This window comes from Electrona antarctica (genome assembly GCF_951216825.1).
Source record: "Electrona antarctica genome assembly, chromosome: 19".
NCBI lineage: Eukaryota > Metazoa > Chordata > Actinopteri > Myctophiformes > Myctophidae > Electrona > Electrona antarctica.
Window position 1 is genome coordinate 40946603 of NC_136800.1, and position 17863 is coordinate 40964465.

General features: G+C 43.2%; 1 protein-coding gene across 1 annotated transcript in view; it reads right to left on the reverse strand.

Annotated features, from left to right (window-relative positions):
* The window catches only part of LOC306943155 (NACHT, LRR and PYD domains-containing protein 12-like), a gene marked incomplete at both ends in the record, with an annotated part of 49189 nt that overhangs the window by 28801 nt on the left and 2525 nt on the right, over positions 1-17863 (reverse strand). The window contains 4 exons of the mRNA XM_079529356.1: positions 718-768; positions 9635-9895; positions 11286-11633; positions 14438-14620. Coding sequence (XP_079385482.1) covers positions 718-768; positions 9635-9895; positions 11286-11633; positions 14438-14620 — 843 coding nt within the window. The remainder of the gene's footprint in view (positions 1-717; positions 769-9634; positions 9896-11285; positions 11634-14437; positions 14621-17863) is intronic.

A 17863-nucleotide genomic window follows, 5' to 3' on the forward strand; every position in this document is an offset into this window, starting at 1 on the left:
ACACCTGTACAGTAGACAATGTGTTGATCTGTGAGCCACATGCTGCTAGACTGTAACTGTCACTTTACTATACTGTATCTGACTTATGTTGAACCGCACGCACGCACGTACGCACGCACATCAAATGGTGGTCCATGGCTCAAATGGGTCTGAGAGGCTAAATGTCACCAGATGGTGGTCCGTGGCTCAAATGGGTCTGAGAGGCTAAATGTCATCAAATGGTGGTCCGTGGCTCAAATGGGTCTGAGAGGCTAAATGTCATCAAACAGTGGTCCGTGGCTCAAATGGGTCTGATAGGCTAAATGTCATCAAACGGTGGTCCGTGGCTCAAATGGGTCTGAGAGGCTAAATGTCATCAGATGGTGGTCCGTGGCTCAAATGGGTCTGAGAGGCTAAATGTCATCAAACGGTGGTCCGTGGCTCAAAGGCTGAATAAATAAATAATGGACCTTGATGTGAAAAAGGGTTTTTTAGGTCATTCATGTGTTTGGTCACTAGATGGCAGTGTAAGACTATTATTAAGTTACTGTTGTTCAGACAATAAATCATCCCTCCATGAGAACGTGATCCACACACACACACACACACACACACACACACACACACACACACACACACACACACACACACACACACACACACACACACACACACACACACACACACACACACACACACACACACACACACACACACACACACACACACACACCTTACCTCTCAGTTTGGCGGCTCTGTCTCGTCTTGCCTTCTCCTCTCGTGTCAAAGCTGGGATGAGAGACAGTGATTGGTCAGTGAGGTGTGAGACAGTGATTGGTCAGTGAGATGTGAGGCAGTGATTGGTCAGTGAGATGTAAGACAGTGATTGGTCAGTGAGATGTGAGACAGTGATTGGTCAGTGAGATGTGAGACAGTGATTGGTCAGTGAGATGTGAGACAGTAATTGGTCAGTGAGATGTGAGACAGTGATTGGTCAGAGTGGAGGATCATTCTCATCTTCACATAATGACACATAGAGGGATGGATTTATATATAAATAGTTTTTTTTAATTTAAAATCACACCGTGTGAAGTGAGGGACGCTCTTATCATCATACATCATCTCATTCCGGCCAATCTGCGTGCTCACCTTCGTAATCAATATTTGTGTTACGCCAATGTTTGTGTTTACACGAACACTCTAAATTCTCCATTCATTGTCAATGGAAATGTAATGTTTGTGTTGGTGTGGACAAAGTTTGTAACCTGACTCCGCCAGATGGGGCAGCAGAGAGTACACTGGGTTCCCCCCTCCTGCTCCCATCTGGGAACTCTCAGGCAGACTTGATGCCCGGCCACAAAACGGCCTGGCCAATCAGCAGCAGCTAGAAGCTAGAAGCTGCTGCTAGAAGCTGCTAGAAGCTGCTGCTGATTGGCCAGGCCGTTTTGTGGCCGGGCATCAAGTCTGCCTGAGAGTTCCCAGATGGGAGCAGGAGGGGGGAACCTAGCCTGGTTAATAAACCAGACCGAATCAGCCGTTGGCAAAAAAAAGTTGCCTACCAGCGGATTTCGGTCTGGCGAGGCTCAGTAGCACGCCTCTTTCCTACAATCGAGAACAGGTCGGACCAATCGGGACACGGTATGCAATATGGGCGGGCTTTGGTACAGTGACGTTCAATGCTTGAGACCTTTGACTGACAGTAGCTCTGACCAATTGCGTCAAAGAGAAAATGTTCCCCGGGAAATGAAATCCAAGTGGAGCCAGCCCAGACTGATATACCGCGACAGTGTTGTGTGATATTAGTCTGGCTTATTAGCCAGGCTAGGGGGAACCCAGTGTACTCTCTGCTGCCCCATCTGGCGGAGTCAGGTTACAAAGTTTGTGCACGCACATCAAAAGCTGTACATAGGAGGGGCTAGTGCCCCACAAAAATAAATTAAAGACTTACAGTATAAAGCCACCAGTGCTACCGTGTACATGACGACAGTAACAATAACACCTGGTCTGCCTCTGCCTCTGTCACCCTCTGAAAGACATAGAAATAATATTAAATATAGGTTGATCCTCCAACTGGGGAGGCATAGTTAGTTTAGACTAGTCATTGTTTAGACATAAGGTTGGTGAGGGGTGCGTTAAAACGACCGGATTAAGGTTGGTGAGGGGTGCGTTAAAATGACCGGATTAAGGTTGGTGAGGGGTGCGTTAAAACGACCGGATTAAGGTTGGTGAGGGGTGCGTTAAAACGACCGGATTAAGGTTGGTGAGGGGTGCGTTAAAACGACCGGATTAAGGTTGGTGAGGGGTGCGTTAAAACGACCGGATTAAGGTTGGTGAGGGGTTGCGTTAAAACGACCGGATTAAGGTTGGTGAGGGGTGCGTTAAAACGACCGGATTAAGGTTGGTGAGGGGTGCGTTAAAACGACCGGATTAAGGTTTGTGAGGGGTGCGTTAAAATGACCGGATTAAAGTTGGTGAGGGGTGCGTTAAAACGACCGGATTAAGGTTGGTGAGGGGTGTTATAACGACCGGATTAAGGTTGGTGAGGGGTGCGTTAATACGACCGGATTAAGGTTGGTGAGGGGTGCGTTAAAACGACCGGATTAAGGGTTGGGAGAGGGTTAAGGTTAGGTTTATCTAAGTACTGCACCCATCCAGCTGTGGGTGTATCACCCTCTGAAAGACATAGAAATAATATTAAACATAGCTGCAAGCAGTGATAATACGGGGTCAAGCCATAAAAGCAATAAAGCAATATAGAAAAAAGCTATACTCAACGCCCGTCTTTAAATTAGTAGCGAAATACTACCCGATACTCGATACAATGATAACTACAGTGACTGCATTAGGACTAACTAATACTACCTGATACTCGATACAATAATAGAGTATAATGTTATAGGGACGTGATGTCATACTCTTCCAAATTAGGTTGGAGACTGGATATTATGTCACTTTTTTGTATTACTCCCACGAATCAACATGCATTAGTAGATCCACATTTTGGACCCAATCAGGGTCGGTGATCGATCCCAAGCCGGGCAGTGCTGCTCCTGGAATGTGTGACATTTTACATAATGAGTACTTTTACTTTTGGTAATTTAACCCATTCAGGACGGGAACCCCTTTTGGTGTTTTAAGGATTATGTTATACTTTAGCTATTGAAAAATAGCTAGGATAGGATTCAATGGTTTGTTTGCTTCCCCGTTTACCATTTAAGGATTGGTATTGTTTAGGCCTTGTGGAAATGTGGCGTTTAACCCTTTTGACCTGAGATCAGATTCTAAAAATGTCTTCTACATCCTGACAGTTTTCTGAAAAAGCTATGTTTCTATGTCAGTTGTTCTTTGATTTTTCAAAAATAGCAGACCTACAAGCTCGTAAGTGGCGCGCTATGAGCTTGTAGATCTGCTATTTTTCACTAGCTAAAGCATAACATAATGCTAACACCAAATGGGTTAATTTTATTATCCACTGATTCTCGGTAAATGTGCGTTCCCCCTCCGCCCAAGCTTTGTTGTGATCTAAACCAGGGGTTCTCAACGTTTTTGGCCGGGGACCCCCTCTGGGGACCCCCCCTGGGGACCCCCTCTGGCAATGTCTCGGGACCCCCGCCCCCTCCCTCCCGACCCCCAATATAAATTGACTGCTACAATAACCTTAATAATAGAGACAATACACCATAAATACATACTGAAACCACATTAGGGAAGGTGTATGCATGTACTATGTGTAGGCCTACTATGTAAACTCTTAATTTCCATTTTCCAGCCATCCAGCCATTCAGCAACCCCCTGTTCTAAACCACAAACTTCAACTTCAAACAAATGTTGTTTCTTTTGCATTATTTATATTATATCTATGTTGCCCTACTAGTAGTAGCATTATTTATATTATTAGCGGGGCAGATAGCGGAAATAATTGTTCACTTGCGGATACAAGCACCAAAATTGGTACACATACTCCTTAGGGATTGCTCTTTTGATAAAACCATTGTGCCAAATCAAATTTCAATATGGCGGCCATTTTTCAAGATGGCCGCCATTGAAAATACAGTAATATTGCATTTCGCAATAAAATCCCATAGACTTGTGCTATTTGAATGGTCTTGGTGTCAAATCATACATTGTTCACTATGTAGAATCCAAATTTAGACCCATGGACTTACTCACTGGCTTCCTTGTACAATATATCAGTCCCGGAATCCTAATATTCTGCTAAATTAGAGGTTTGTGTTATGTATGACTCAGGTAAAATGGATGGTAGTGTATAACTTAATATTGTTGGAGGTTTAGTGTGTGTGTGTGTGTATGTGTGTGTGTGTGTGTGTGTGTGTGTGTGTGTGTGTGGGGGGGGGGGGGGTCAACGTACAGCCAGGGCACACTGGTGGCACCGCTCCTGTGAAACTCAGCATGGGGTTCAGTATCAGCTGAGTAATTTGTTGGGTGTAGCTAAATAATGACTTCAGTGTCCCAAATGTTGTCTAATAAGGCCTGCATCTTTTAGCTAGATTACATGTAGTGTACCATGTATGATGTTCAGTTAGACAACCGTGCCTGAATTGACAGGGTACCAGCACGGGAGAGCCGAGCCAATGGTAAGGGGGCTATACATGACTTATTCATGGTCTTACCAACATGGTGTACAGATCGCACAGGACTTAAATGATACTGGATGGGCTAGGTGTAGATTTTATTGTCGAACCTAGTCGTATCCCATACCTTATTGTGCATGATGGCGGTAAAAGGATAATCCCTCTTCACTGAATACAGATAATGATCATACTGTGATACCTTGATTACCATTCACCAAGATGTCTAATATGGACCCAGGACCGCCTAAATTCAAGACTGACTGGAGCAAGTGTTGTCTTTGCAAAGAGAAGAATAGTATGAGTTCTCATCACCACATGCAAGACAATCACAACAACAACTAATTCCCCTGGTGGTGACATTGAATAAACTCTGAGGAGGAACAAGGCGCAATATCACGAAGGTTGTCGCATTATGTTCAACAACACGAAACTGGAGAGAGTGAGAACCACAAAACGAAAAGCAGAGAGTGATCACCCAGTGGAATGCCAGACCAAGTGGAGTAGAACCAGCATTAAAAGCCAAAGATGTTTCAGATGTGACGCATACTCTGAACTCACAAGAAAGCTATGACGATGAATCTCAATAAGAGAGTTAATGAATGTGCCCAAACTTTAAATGACGGAAAACTTCTTGCAAGACTCAGTGGTGGAGATGTTATTGCTCCAATACCATGCTGCATGCTTGGCAGACCTGTACAATAGATAGAGGTCGTACCTCACAACCACAAAGAGACTGGAAGAGGAACATTCAACCGAAGAGGATGCCCAGTTGCCCACCTACAGGAATTCTCAGAGCTAGTCACATATCTAGTGGAGACCATCAGATCTGGTGAGGGTCCTTCAGTCCTCCGACTTGCAGACATATAGTTCACCTGTACGCCCATTGCCTGGAACAGCTGGGTGTTGATGCATTTTATGTTTTATGTCAATTTAATGGACAATAAGGTTTTCTTTATCTTTATCTTTATCTTTGTTGGAAAAGAGACTGGCAGAGATAAGTCTCATTCATTGTTTTAGGTAATTGAAATATCCATGCTCTCATTGTAGGATGATGAAGTGATGTTGTTGAAACCCTGCTCGTCTTGCTGGGTCGGAAAGACATGCAACGCACGCACGCGTACACACACACACACGCATGCACACGCGTACACACACACACACACACACACACACACACACACACACACACACACACACACACACACACACACACACACACACACACACACACACACAGCAGGTGGGTACACCGATACTGATTTATTTATTTTTATTGGCTTGTACTGCTGCATCGTGACATCCTTGTGCCATCATTATAAGCCACATTGAGTTGTTGGTATACGGAAGAAACGCAAAGCTATAATGGAATGTAACAATGGTGGAGGTTTCACAATGGTGAAGTCATGGGAATCTTCACTTGGTGTATTTGTGGTATGAGGAAACATATTTTCAGTCTCTTGCCAGGAAGAATGAATGATGTTCGAGGAAGCATCAAAGTTAATTAAAGTGTATGTGTTTGTGTGGCTTAGGACGGAAAGTGGTTCTCAATGTGCCTGGGGCTGTAATTGGCAACACACTAAGATTTTTATGATAATATATATAAACAATGTTTTTAATACCATTAACCTCTTGAACCCTATAGCATCCCTATTCTGGGGGAGAACATTCGCCAAAGATATAGCCAATCTACAAGCTCTCAACGCTTCGCGCTGCGACATGTTGTGAGCATGTTGCCTATTTTCGGCAAAGAGGTTTGGTGTCAAGGTGTCAAGGGAAAAAAAGAGAAGACCCAAGACTACAGAGCTGAATTTCAAGTTTTGAGGGTTTAAATGGTTAAATGTCTGAAACATTAACATGAATCTAACATATTAATATAGAAAGGATTGTACCAATACCATGCTGCATGCTTGGCAGACCTGTACAATAGATAGATGTCGTACCTCACAACCACAAAGAGACTGGAAGAGGAACATTCAACCGAAGAGGATGCCCAGTTGCCCACCTACAGGAATTCTCAGAGCTAGTCACATATCTAGTGGAGACCATCAGATCTGGTGAGGGTCCTTCAGTCCTCCGACTTGCAGACATATGGTTCACCTGTACGCCCATTGCCTGGAACAGCTGGGTGTTGATGCATTTTATGTTTTATGTCAATTTAATGGACAATAAGGTTTTCTTTATCTTTATCTTTATCTTTGTTGGAAAAGAGACTGGCAGAGATAAGTCTCATTCATTGTTTTAGGTAATTGAAATATCCATGCTCTCATTGTAGGATGATGAAGTGATGTTGTTGAAACCCTGCTCGTCTTGCTTGGTCGGAAAGACATGCAACGCACGCACGCATGCACACGCATGCACACGCGTACACACACACACACACACACACACACACACACACACACACACACACACACACACACACACACACACACACACACACACACACACACACACACACACACACAGCAGGTGGGTACACCGATACTGATTTATTTATTTTTATTGGCTTGTACTGCTGCATCGTGACATCCTTGTGCCATCATTATAAGCCACATTGAGTTGTTGGTATACGGAAGAAACGCAAAACTATAATGGAATGTAACAATGGTGGAGGTTTCACAATGGTGAAGTCATGGGAATCTTCACTTGGTGTATTTGTGGTATGAGGAAACATATTTTCAGTCTCTTGCCAGGAAGAATGAATGATGTTCGAGGAAGCATCAAAGTTAATTAAAGTGTATGTGTTTGTGTGGCTTAGGACGGAAAGTGGTTCTCAATGTGTCTGGGGCCGTAATTGGCAACACACTAAGATTTTTATGATAATATATATATAAACAATGTTTTTAATACCATTAACCTCTTGAACCCTATAGCATCCCTATTCTGGGGGAGAACATTCGCCAAAGATATAGCCAATCTACAAGCTCTCAACGCTTCGCGCTGCGACATGTTGTGAGCATGTTGCCTATTTTCGGCAAAGAGGTTTGGTGTCAAGGTGTCAAGGGAAAAAAAGAGAAGACCCAAGACTACAGAGCTGAATGTCAAGTTTTGAGGGTTTAAATGGTTAAATGTCTGAAACATTAACATGAATCTAACATATTAATATAGAAAGGATTGTACCAATACCATGCTGCATGCTTGGCAGACCTGTACAATAGAGAGAGGTCGTACCTCACAACCACAAAGAGACTGGAAGAGGAACATTCAACCGAAGAGGATGCCCAGTTGCCCACCTACAGGAATTCTCAGAGCTATAGTCACATATCTAGTGGAGACCATCAGATCTGGTGAGGGTCCTTCAGTCCTCCGACTTGCAGACATAGTTCACCTGTACGCCCAGTGCCTGGAACAGCTGGGTGTTGATGCACCTGCTGTCAACTCCACAAGACTGAATGAAAAACTGCTGTAAGAAATACCTGATTTGGAGGGACTTGTGGTCCAGCATATATGTCTTCACAAGATGTTAGCTGCTTTGCTAAGGACAATAGCTTCACTATAAGAGTCAGAGGCTTCTGACAAGCCAAGGAAAGCCAAAAGAACATCCCTAGGCTTACCTGCTTGTGAGCCTCCAACTTAGGTATTTCTGACAGCAGTTTTTCCTTCAGTCTTGTGGAGTTGACAGCAGATGCATCAACACCCAGCTGCATTCACTGGCTGAGTGCACTCTGCTTTTAGTTTTGTGATTCTCACTCTCCAGTTTCGTAATGCAACAACTTTTGTGATATTGCGCCTTGTTCCTCCTCAGATTTTCTTCAATGCCACCACATCATCAAGTCTGTCTGGATACATTGTATTAATATGCATCTCATTCATTGTGTGAAAGAGGGGAATATTAGTTGCAATCATAGTGTAGCCATCATGTTGTGATTGTCTTGCATGTGGTGAAAAAAGAGCTCTTTACTATTCTTCTATTTGCAAAGACAACACTTGCTCCAGTCAGTCTTGAATTTAGACGGTCCTGGATCTATATTTGCAATCTTGGTGAATGGTAATCAAGGTATCACAGTATATGACCATTATCTGTATTCAGTGAATCAAGGCAGAGGGATTATCCTTTTACCGCCATCATGCACAATAAGGTATGGGATACGACTAGGTTTGACAATAAAATATCTGATCTACACCTAGCCTGATCGTTCATCCAGTATCATTTAAGTCCTGTGCGATCTGTACACCATGTTGGTAAGACCATGAATAAGTCATGTATAGCCCCCTTACCATTGGCTCGGCTCTCCCGTGCTGGCACCCTGTCAATTCAGGCACGGTTGTCTAACTGAACATCATACATGGTACACTACATGTAATCTAGCTAAACGATGCAGGGCTTATTAGACAACATTTGGGACACTGAAGTCATTATTTAGCTACACCAAACAAATTACTCAGCTGATACTGAACCCCATGCTGAGTTTCACAGGAGCGGTGCCACCAGTGTGCCCTGGCTGTATGTTGACATCCGCTCTGTTACAGAGCTCTGTTACTACATTGACCCCCCCCCCCCCCACACACACACACTCACACACACACATACACACACTAAACCTCTAACAATATTAAGTTATACACTACCATCCATTTTACCCGAGTCAGGCATAACACAAACCTCTAATTTAGCAGAATATTAGGATTCCGGGACTGATATATTGTACAAGGAAGCCAGTGAGTAAGTCCATGGGTCAAAATGTGGATTCTACATAGTGAACAATGTATGATTTGACACCAAGATCATTCAAATAGGACAAGTCTATGGGAATTTATTGCGAAATGCAATATTACTGTATATTCAATGGCGGCCATCTTGAAAAATGGCCGCCATATTTAAATTTTATTTGGCACAATGGTTTTATCAAAAGAGCAATCCCTAAGGAGTATGTGTACCAATTTTGGTGCTTGTATCCGCAAGTGAACGATTCACCTGTAATTTGCATGTTATCTGCCCAGCTATGGCAAATATTATATATATGTCAAGTACACTTTGATACCAATACGTAACTTTTTTTTCCTCCACCACGGCTGACAGAGGTGTTTCAGTGTGTGAAAACAGAGATGTAAACATTGATTACCTGAGATGACACGTTGTGTCTCAGCGGTGAGGTTGAAGAGTGGCAGGTGAACTCTACAGGTCAGGATGGTTGCTCGGGTCACCGTCACGTTGCTCTGGACTTCATAACAGTGTGGAGAAGGTCTGTCGGTCACTGAGGGTCCAGCAGGGAGGACAGTTCCATCAGCGTCCAGCCAAGACACCTCAGGTTGTGGAAACCAGCAGCCGGAATCACAGGTCAACCACAGGCCATTTGAAGAGATCACTGGTTGAGACACCGACCCTACAAGAAATAATACACATGCCTGTCTGTCTGTCTGTCTGTCAGTGGGCGTGACCGCCCATTGCCTAACACAATATAAACAAAGGGAGAGGGGTGGGGCCGAGAAAAGCCCTTATTGACCTATAGCTAAGCCCCTCCCCAAACTGCTATGGTCCAATCACAGCTAAGCATATCATGGGTTAGACAAACCTCTCCACCAATAGTTTTCCTATGTGATAAAACATTGTTTTAAAAAAGAAATGTCACACACATATCTTTCCAGGGCATATGGCAGGCCTTGTTGACGGATTTGGAAGAGATTTTGAAGGTCTGGTTCCAAAAACGAACCAGTATTTAATGTGTAAAATCCATGATATTTACATTGGAATGAATGAGCCTGGCTGGAAAGTGTCCAAGTGGGAGTGTCTAAGTGGTAGAGCGTGGGGCTTAGCTAAAGGTGAATTTCAGGATTCTAGTACAAACCAATCTGGGAACCCATCTGGAAAAAAAAAAGGAAAAACATCGCCCTCTGCCGATTGCTTCCTTCCTTTGAACCAGAGAGATCGTGTGTTGATGCCTTTTTTAAATATAAATTGATTACGGTTCACAACTGTGTTCTGTAGGCGCTCGGAACACTCCGGTCCGGGTGCGGGTAGATTACATCGGCCAAACTAGCCAAAAGTTGCTACATTATGCTACAGTAAGCCCCCGATTATAGGGAATAAAACAATTACGTCAATTACGTCAAGGGTAGTGGGGGATTTTTTGATTCATTACATCAATAGCGTCAAAGGCAATAAGAGGGTTAACTAATTTACCGCCAACACCCCCATCTGGTGTCTCGCATAGCCAGCCTTCATCTGCCTTTTTGCAATGCATATTTCCCCAGGCAGATTAAAGGGAACTTAAAGGGACTCTTTTTGCAAAAAAAACAAAACAAAACATGTTAAGAAAAATCTAAAATATATATATATTTTTAAAAGATGACCCGTTCCCATGGATGAGAAAGAATCGTATTTGTCTATTTATTTGTTTTTTTAACCCATTTTGGGCGGGAACACCTTTTGGTGTTTCAAGCATTCTGTTATACTTTAGCTATTGAAAAAAAGCAGATCTACAAGCTCATAGCGGGGTTCCCGATCAAAATGGGTTAACCCATTTTGACCTGAGATCAGATTCTAAAAATGTCTTCTACATCCTGACAGTTTTCTGAAAAAGCTATGTTTCTATGTCAGTCGTTCTTCGATTTTTCAAAAATAGCAGACCTACAAGCTCGTAGCGCGCCACTCGGTGAGCTTGTAGATCTGCTATTTTTCAATAGCTAAAGCATAACATAATGCTAACACCAAAAGGGGTTCCCGGTTAAAGTAACGAGCCCATAATAACACCGGTGTTGAACATTTGGTCTTACCAACACGGAGCTGGATCAAAGTCCTGCCGCTGTTCAGGGTAGGAACAGAACACCGGTAGGTTCCCTGGTCCAAGAGCTCCACCCTGTACAGCTTCAGAGAGACGTTACCACCAGACAGCTCCTCATGGTACAGGAACGCCCTCTGTTTGTACCACGGGTGGCTGTAGTTGAACCTGTACCGTCCGTCCTGGAGGAGGTACACGTGCTCTGGCGTCAGGTCGGCTCTGGTCCACTCCACCGTCATGTTGGCGACATCGAGAGCCGGCTCGACGCGACACGGAAGGATCACGTCGTCTCCCACTCTGGCCAGCACAGGCTGAGAAGACCCGATCACCTGGTGTTGTTGTCCTTAAAAAAACAAAAAGAAAACAAATCACTTATATTACTTTAGATTAGATCAGGGGTGTCGAACTGGCGATCCGTGGGCATTTTGCGACTTCACCCGTGTGAAGTGAGTGGTGCAACTCTGTGTGGGGGTCCCAGGGGGGGGGGGGGGGGGACTTCCAGACCCCCACAGGAACCCCCACAGGAACGCACCCAGGGTGCCGGTCCGATTCCAGCGAGCCGGTCCGCGTCCGAAACGGTTGAGAAATTACAGAGTTACCGTGTGGGGGTCCCTCTACTGTACTGTACTTTCACTGTACTGTACTGTACTGTAGTGTACTATACTGTACTGTACTGGCACACCCGAAATCACCATATATACAGTTAATATGTGCGTGTGTGTTTGTGTGTGTTAGATTGTGCACAGGTGGTGAAAAACAACCATGCTGTTTTCGTGCTCAGACGCACCCACCCAGCCACCCACACACATAGCTCCGTAAGGGACTGGTTGCACCACTCAAAACAAGTGAATTAACACTACCTCTAAGCGACATACGACACCAGTGCTTGCTCGTAAACAGTAAACAGGTTCGTAAACAGGTTCTTCCATCTCCTCCTCCCCCCTCCCTTCCTGAGCGCCTTAATTGCTTAAAGGATCACTTCACCACTTTTCAACCTGTCTTCATATAATTGGTCCTCAATAATAATCATGAAAAAACGGCGCAATTCTTTTCTACTCGGTCTGTGTCTCATAGGAGGGCTGTGGGCAGTTCAGAAACCGTCTTCCAGTGACATCATCGATGGGGAATACAAGCTAATAAAAACTGCAGGCTTTCTAGTCCTGAAAAGTTGCAATGTGAAAATGGAAGCCATCGTTCTCACGATAATGAAAATCTAAACATTTTTGTAAAAAAATCTTGTTTAAAAAATAATCTGCCTAATGATGTATTATACATGTATTTCAAATACCGCCCATCTCTCTCTGTGTGTGTGTGTGTGTGTGTGTGTGTGTGTGTGTGTGTGTGTGTGTGTGTGTGTGTGTGTGTGTGTGTCCCTCCCTCTCTAGGCACGTCAATGATTGAGAAGAAAAAAAAGAAAGCAAGCGATAGGGAAGTCTCTCTCTCTCTCTCAGAGTCCATTTGGTTCCAACCTATCATTTAGCTGGGGACCCTCTGAAACTCCCTCAAGGACCCTTAGGGGTCCCCGGACCCCACTTTGGGAACCACTGGTTTATATGACTGAGAGGACCCAAATGACTTTAGACTACACAGATGTACATGCGGTTTGCTTGTCCACAGATGTTATGTATGTTGAAATGAAATGAAATGAAATCTATATTTACCCAGGGTATCTGGGCTAAGCTCAAGAACTTGTTTCCAGCCAGGCCCTGCTCATAGAACACATTTCATCGTAGTGGTTGATGCCTTGTTCAAGGGCATTTCAGCGGTGGTAATTTTAACGTGTCGGACGGCTGATTCGAACTGGGAACCTTCCGGTATCTAGACCGCGCCGCTATCCGTTCGGCCACCGCTGCCACAAAGTTATAGTTAGTTATATGACTTTAGATTAGATACTACACTACAGATGTACATTTACATATTTACTTACTTGTTTCATACACAAACATAATGTGTGTTGTAGAGCATGTTCAAATGCTCAATTTATAGTTTGAATGTGCAAGTGAGTTTTTTTCTCTCTCTCTCTCTGCCAAAAGAACACTGCCAGTGTCAAGCGTGCGTGAAAGCGAAAGTAAGAGTTCAATAAAAGTTGTTTTTTCCCCTTCGTTTTTTCAGCATCAGATACACAATAATTTCCACAAGAAAGACATCAAACCAATGTTTACAGTAAATGTGTAGCCTATATATTATATTATATTAAGTATTTCTATCAGCCCTGATTGATTCCCTTCATTCTGTCTAGAAGACAATAAGATAAATGTTAATGTTTTTACAAGTTGACCAACAGATCAAGAGCAACACACGCACCACATTTACACTCATCAATAATGTAACATCATAATTACATATAACAACAATAATAGTAATAGTGTAGTTTAATAATAGCCACATCATGGTTCACATGGAGCGAGTGTCATGGTGAAACTTCAACCTGCTTTACGCACTTCCTCCATTTAGAACCTTTACATGTACATAAACGGTCCTGTTTCAGATAAAGGTTTCTCCTCAGAGCTACAGATGTTAGGATTCTCCTCTGGTTGGTAGAAGTAACATTATCTTCACTGTTGTTACATAAAAACACGTTTTAATCACATCCGTGGACGTTTTCTCTGTTTTTCCTCCATATGCTTTTAACCACGGACCCTATCGGTTGAGATGTGTATTGCACCTCTGTTTACATTACAACTCTGTGAGACAAACGTCCACGGATGTGATTAAAAAGTGTTTTATGTAACAACAGTGAAGATAATGTTACTTCTACCAACCCGAGGATAATCCTAACACCTGTAGCTCTGAGGAGAGACCTTTATATCTGAAACAGGACCGTTTATGTACATGTAAAGGTTATAAACGGATTAGTGCAAACAGCAGGATGAAGGTCCGCCATGACAGTCCTGTTTCAGGTCTAGAGTTTATTAAGCGCAAAGATAATTACAGAGTTCTTGACGGTCATAAATGTATATAATGTTACCTGACACAGTGCAGTAAGTATTATAAATGTATAATGTTACCTGACACAGTGCAGTAAGTATTATAAATGTATAATGTTACCTGACACAGTGCAGTAAGTATTATAAATGTATATAAATTATAATGTTACCTGACACAGTGCAGTAAGTATTATAAATGTATATAAATGTATAATGTTACCTGACACAGTGCAGTAACAGCTCGTCCACAGCAGAACTCCAAGGAACAACAGGTTGAATTTAAACCACTCCATGGTTTTCAAGTGACGACCATAGAGTTCAAACACAAACATTTCACCAAGACGAGAAGAAAAGATTTGGAAAGAAACGCTGAGGTTTCCTGTTCCTTGTCCAGGAGGAGGAGCTATAGGAGAAAAAACAAGGAACACTCACGGGGGTGTTGACAAATTTTGACAAATCATGATTGTTGTTTTTTTTCTAATTCTTTCTTCCGCCCAAAAATAATGTGTTTGTTGTCATGATTTGTCACAACATGGAGTTGTTTTTGTTCCGAGGCTTTAAAGGTCTTTAAATAAATACTTTTGGAAACGTCTATGAGAAAAAAATTGAATAGGGAATTATGTCCTGATGCCTTCGTCCTTCTGAAAAAGGGCGGGACTGCGACTCTATAGAGGGTATGCACGTGACATCATATACTTGATGGGCTGCAGGTGCGCGTGCAGCCGTGGACAAACAGGCTCTGCTGCCGTGTTCATGAGCGCACCTCCCGTTCTTATGACAGCGAATGGAGGTGTGGTTTTGAGGACTGTTTTGAATTGCTATTATTGTTCAAACACAACAGAAACCAATGGATTATATATTTCAAGGGCGAGAGATCACAATAAAAATCATAATCATTCTTCCTCCACACTGGGATAAAAACAGCATCTGAAAGTTTGATGGTGCATTTTTTACACGTGATGCAGTTAGAACTTTTCCATTGCATCTTACTCTGCTGCCACACTATCGAAAGAGCCGCGCACGTTCTCGGCTGCGCGCAGCTTAAATTCTGAGTTTTTAGACAGCTGGTGGATAGAAAAGAAGCTCCACCTCTGCGGACTTTTTGCGCGACGGCCAGATTCCCGGAAACGCTCTCCTCCGCGCAAAAAGTCTGCGGAGGTGGAGCTTCTTTTCCATCCACCAGCTGTCTAAAACTGTGGAAAGGGCTTTATGAGAGGAAGGGTTCTTCTGCTGGGTTATGCGCGGGCATGCTGTTGCTTATCAGTGTGACGTCGTCTGTTAAGGCGTCTATGAGCTGTGGCCAAACTGCCATGTGACGAATATGAATAATTAATACACAAAAACAGAACCACGACAGACTTTCAACAATCCGTTTATTCAATTCACAGTTTATCATTTAGGCACTGAGCAATGAATCCACAGAGCCATTTACACTTTTTACAGTAACATGTTTTATCATTTAGGCACTGAGCAATGAATCCACAGAGCCATTTACACTTTTTACAGTAACATGTTTTATCATTTAGGCACTGAGCAATGAATCCACAGAGCCATTTACAGTAACATGTTTTATCATTTAGGCACTGAGCAATGAATCCACAGAGCCATTTACAGTAACATGTTTTAGAACACCACAAAGTTGGTACGGTGACTTTAAAATAAAATACACCATGAAATAAAATACACCATACAATAAAATACACCTTTGGCCCAGCCTGTAACAGGAACATCTGTTACACAAAATAATACATAGGCCTACAGTATAAATCACACCCGTGTGAAGTGAGGGGCGCTATCTCATCATCGTACATCATCTCATCCCGACCAATCACAATCTGCGTCCTCACCTTCGTCATCAGTGTGTGTGTTTACACAAACACTTTAAATCCCCCTTCATTGTGGATGTGAATGTAATGTTTGTGTTGACAAAGTTATTGCACACACGCCAAACGCTGGACATGGGAGGGGCTAGCGCCCGTCAGAAATAATACAATAAGACTGTATGATAACTGTCAAATTATAGAATACAATAATCAAGTATATAAAATACAAGAATCAAAAACATCATCATCATCATCAGTCTTGATGGAAAGTCATTTATGATACGCGCTATGAGCTTGTAGATCTGCTATTTTTCAATAGCTACACCAAAAGGGGTTCCCCTCCCAAAATGGGTGTCCTTGAAAAAGGTTTTATGGGTCGCAAGTAAATATATCCTCTTGTTTCGTTCCTACATTTAAAAAAAGATATATATACTTACGTAGGTGTGTGAATATGTGATAATATAAATAATGAACATTGTAAAGCGCTTTGGATACACTTGTTAACGTTTTTGTGGTAGAAAGAATAATAATTATTCTTTATTTACTTTTTTGTTTTTAACCCATCCCTTACGAAGAAGAAACAGTGGGCAGAACTCTGGAAAACATAATTTTGATGTTGATTATCCCATCACAGCATCAGTCAACCAACAATAATGACATCTTCCAGATGTCCTGTGCCCACTGGGATGCATGTGTATTGTGTGTCATTTTTAAGATACCCATTTAAAAAAGGTGATGCACACAACATGGGATCAACCCGTCAGCCAGACAAAGCTTTGCCTCAATATGCTGTGAATGATCTTCCTCATTGTAGTCAACTAGTACTACAAGTCTTTGAAAGATTAGATTTGACACTCTTTCCTGCAAAGCACATGAACAGTCCCCTCATGCTGTAACTCTCCACAAGTTCTCTCTCTCTCTCCTTTCCTTCTGAATTAAGTTCCGAGCTCACCCCGGCCCACACACAGCCAGTCAGACAGACGGAGGGACAGAAGTGGCGTGTCTGAGACAAAGAATCCTCCTCCACTGGAATCACATCACATGCCATGCCCCCTCCCTCCCTCCTTCTTTCACATCTTTCCCTCCTGGCATCCTGCAGGGCTGTATATCACATGACTCCGCCACCCAGCACTAGCTGCTGCTGCTGCAGCTGCTGCAGCAGCAGCTAGTGCTGGGTGCCACACACACACACACACACACACACACACAGAGTGTGCCGCATGGCAACCGGAAGGGTCCAAGTTCGATCCCTGTGGGCTCCCCCAGAGTTAGTGTCGAAGTGTCCTTGAGCAAGGCTCCGAACCCCTAATTGCTCCCGATGTGTAGATTGGTTTCCTCCGCCATCGGTGTGTGAATGTGTGTGTGAATGGGTGAATGCAATGCTGCAGTGGCAGCAGCTGTTGCTGCTGCTGCTGCTGCAGCCGCCTGATAAAGATCTGTGCAGACAAACGACTGACACTCCTCTCTTGTGTTTTCAGCCACTTTCAGCCTGGCCTCACCATCCTGGCCATGGCATTATTATAGCAGTGGTTTTCAACCGGTGGTGGTGGTAGTGTGGGGGGGGGGGGGGGGGGGTTGTAACCAAATGGACCCTTATAGAATATAGATCTTTAACTCTTGAGTGTGACATTGTACACTCTCAAGAGTTACATTATTGTTAAATATCTGCATTACTTACTTTACAAGAGGTCTACACAATTACAGAATGAAGAAGAATTGTTATTTTGATCAACGTTTGCCTGTTGTCTCTCCTAATGGTACCACGAATACAGCATGGAATTGTACAGCTTGAAAATATACTAAGTTTTCGGTCTGAGGGCTAA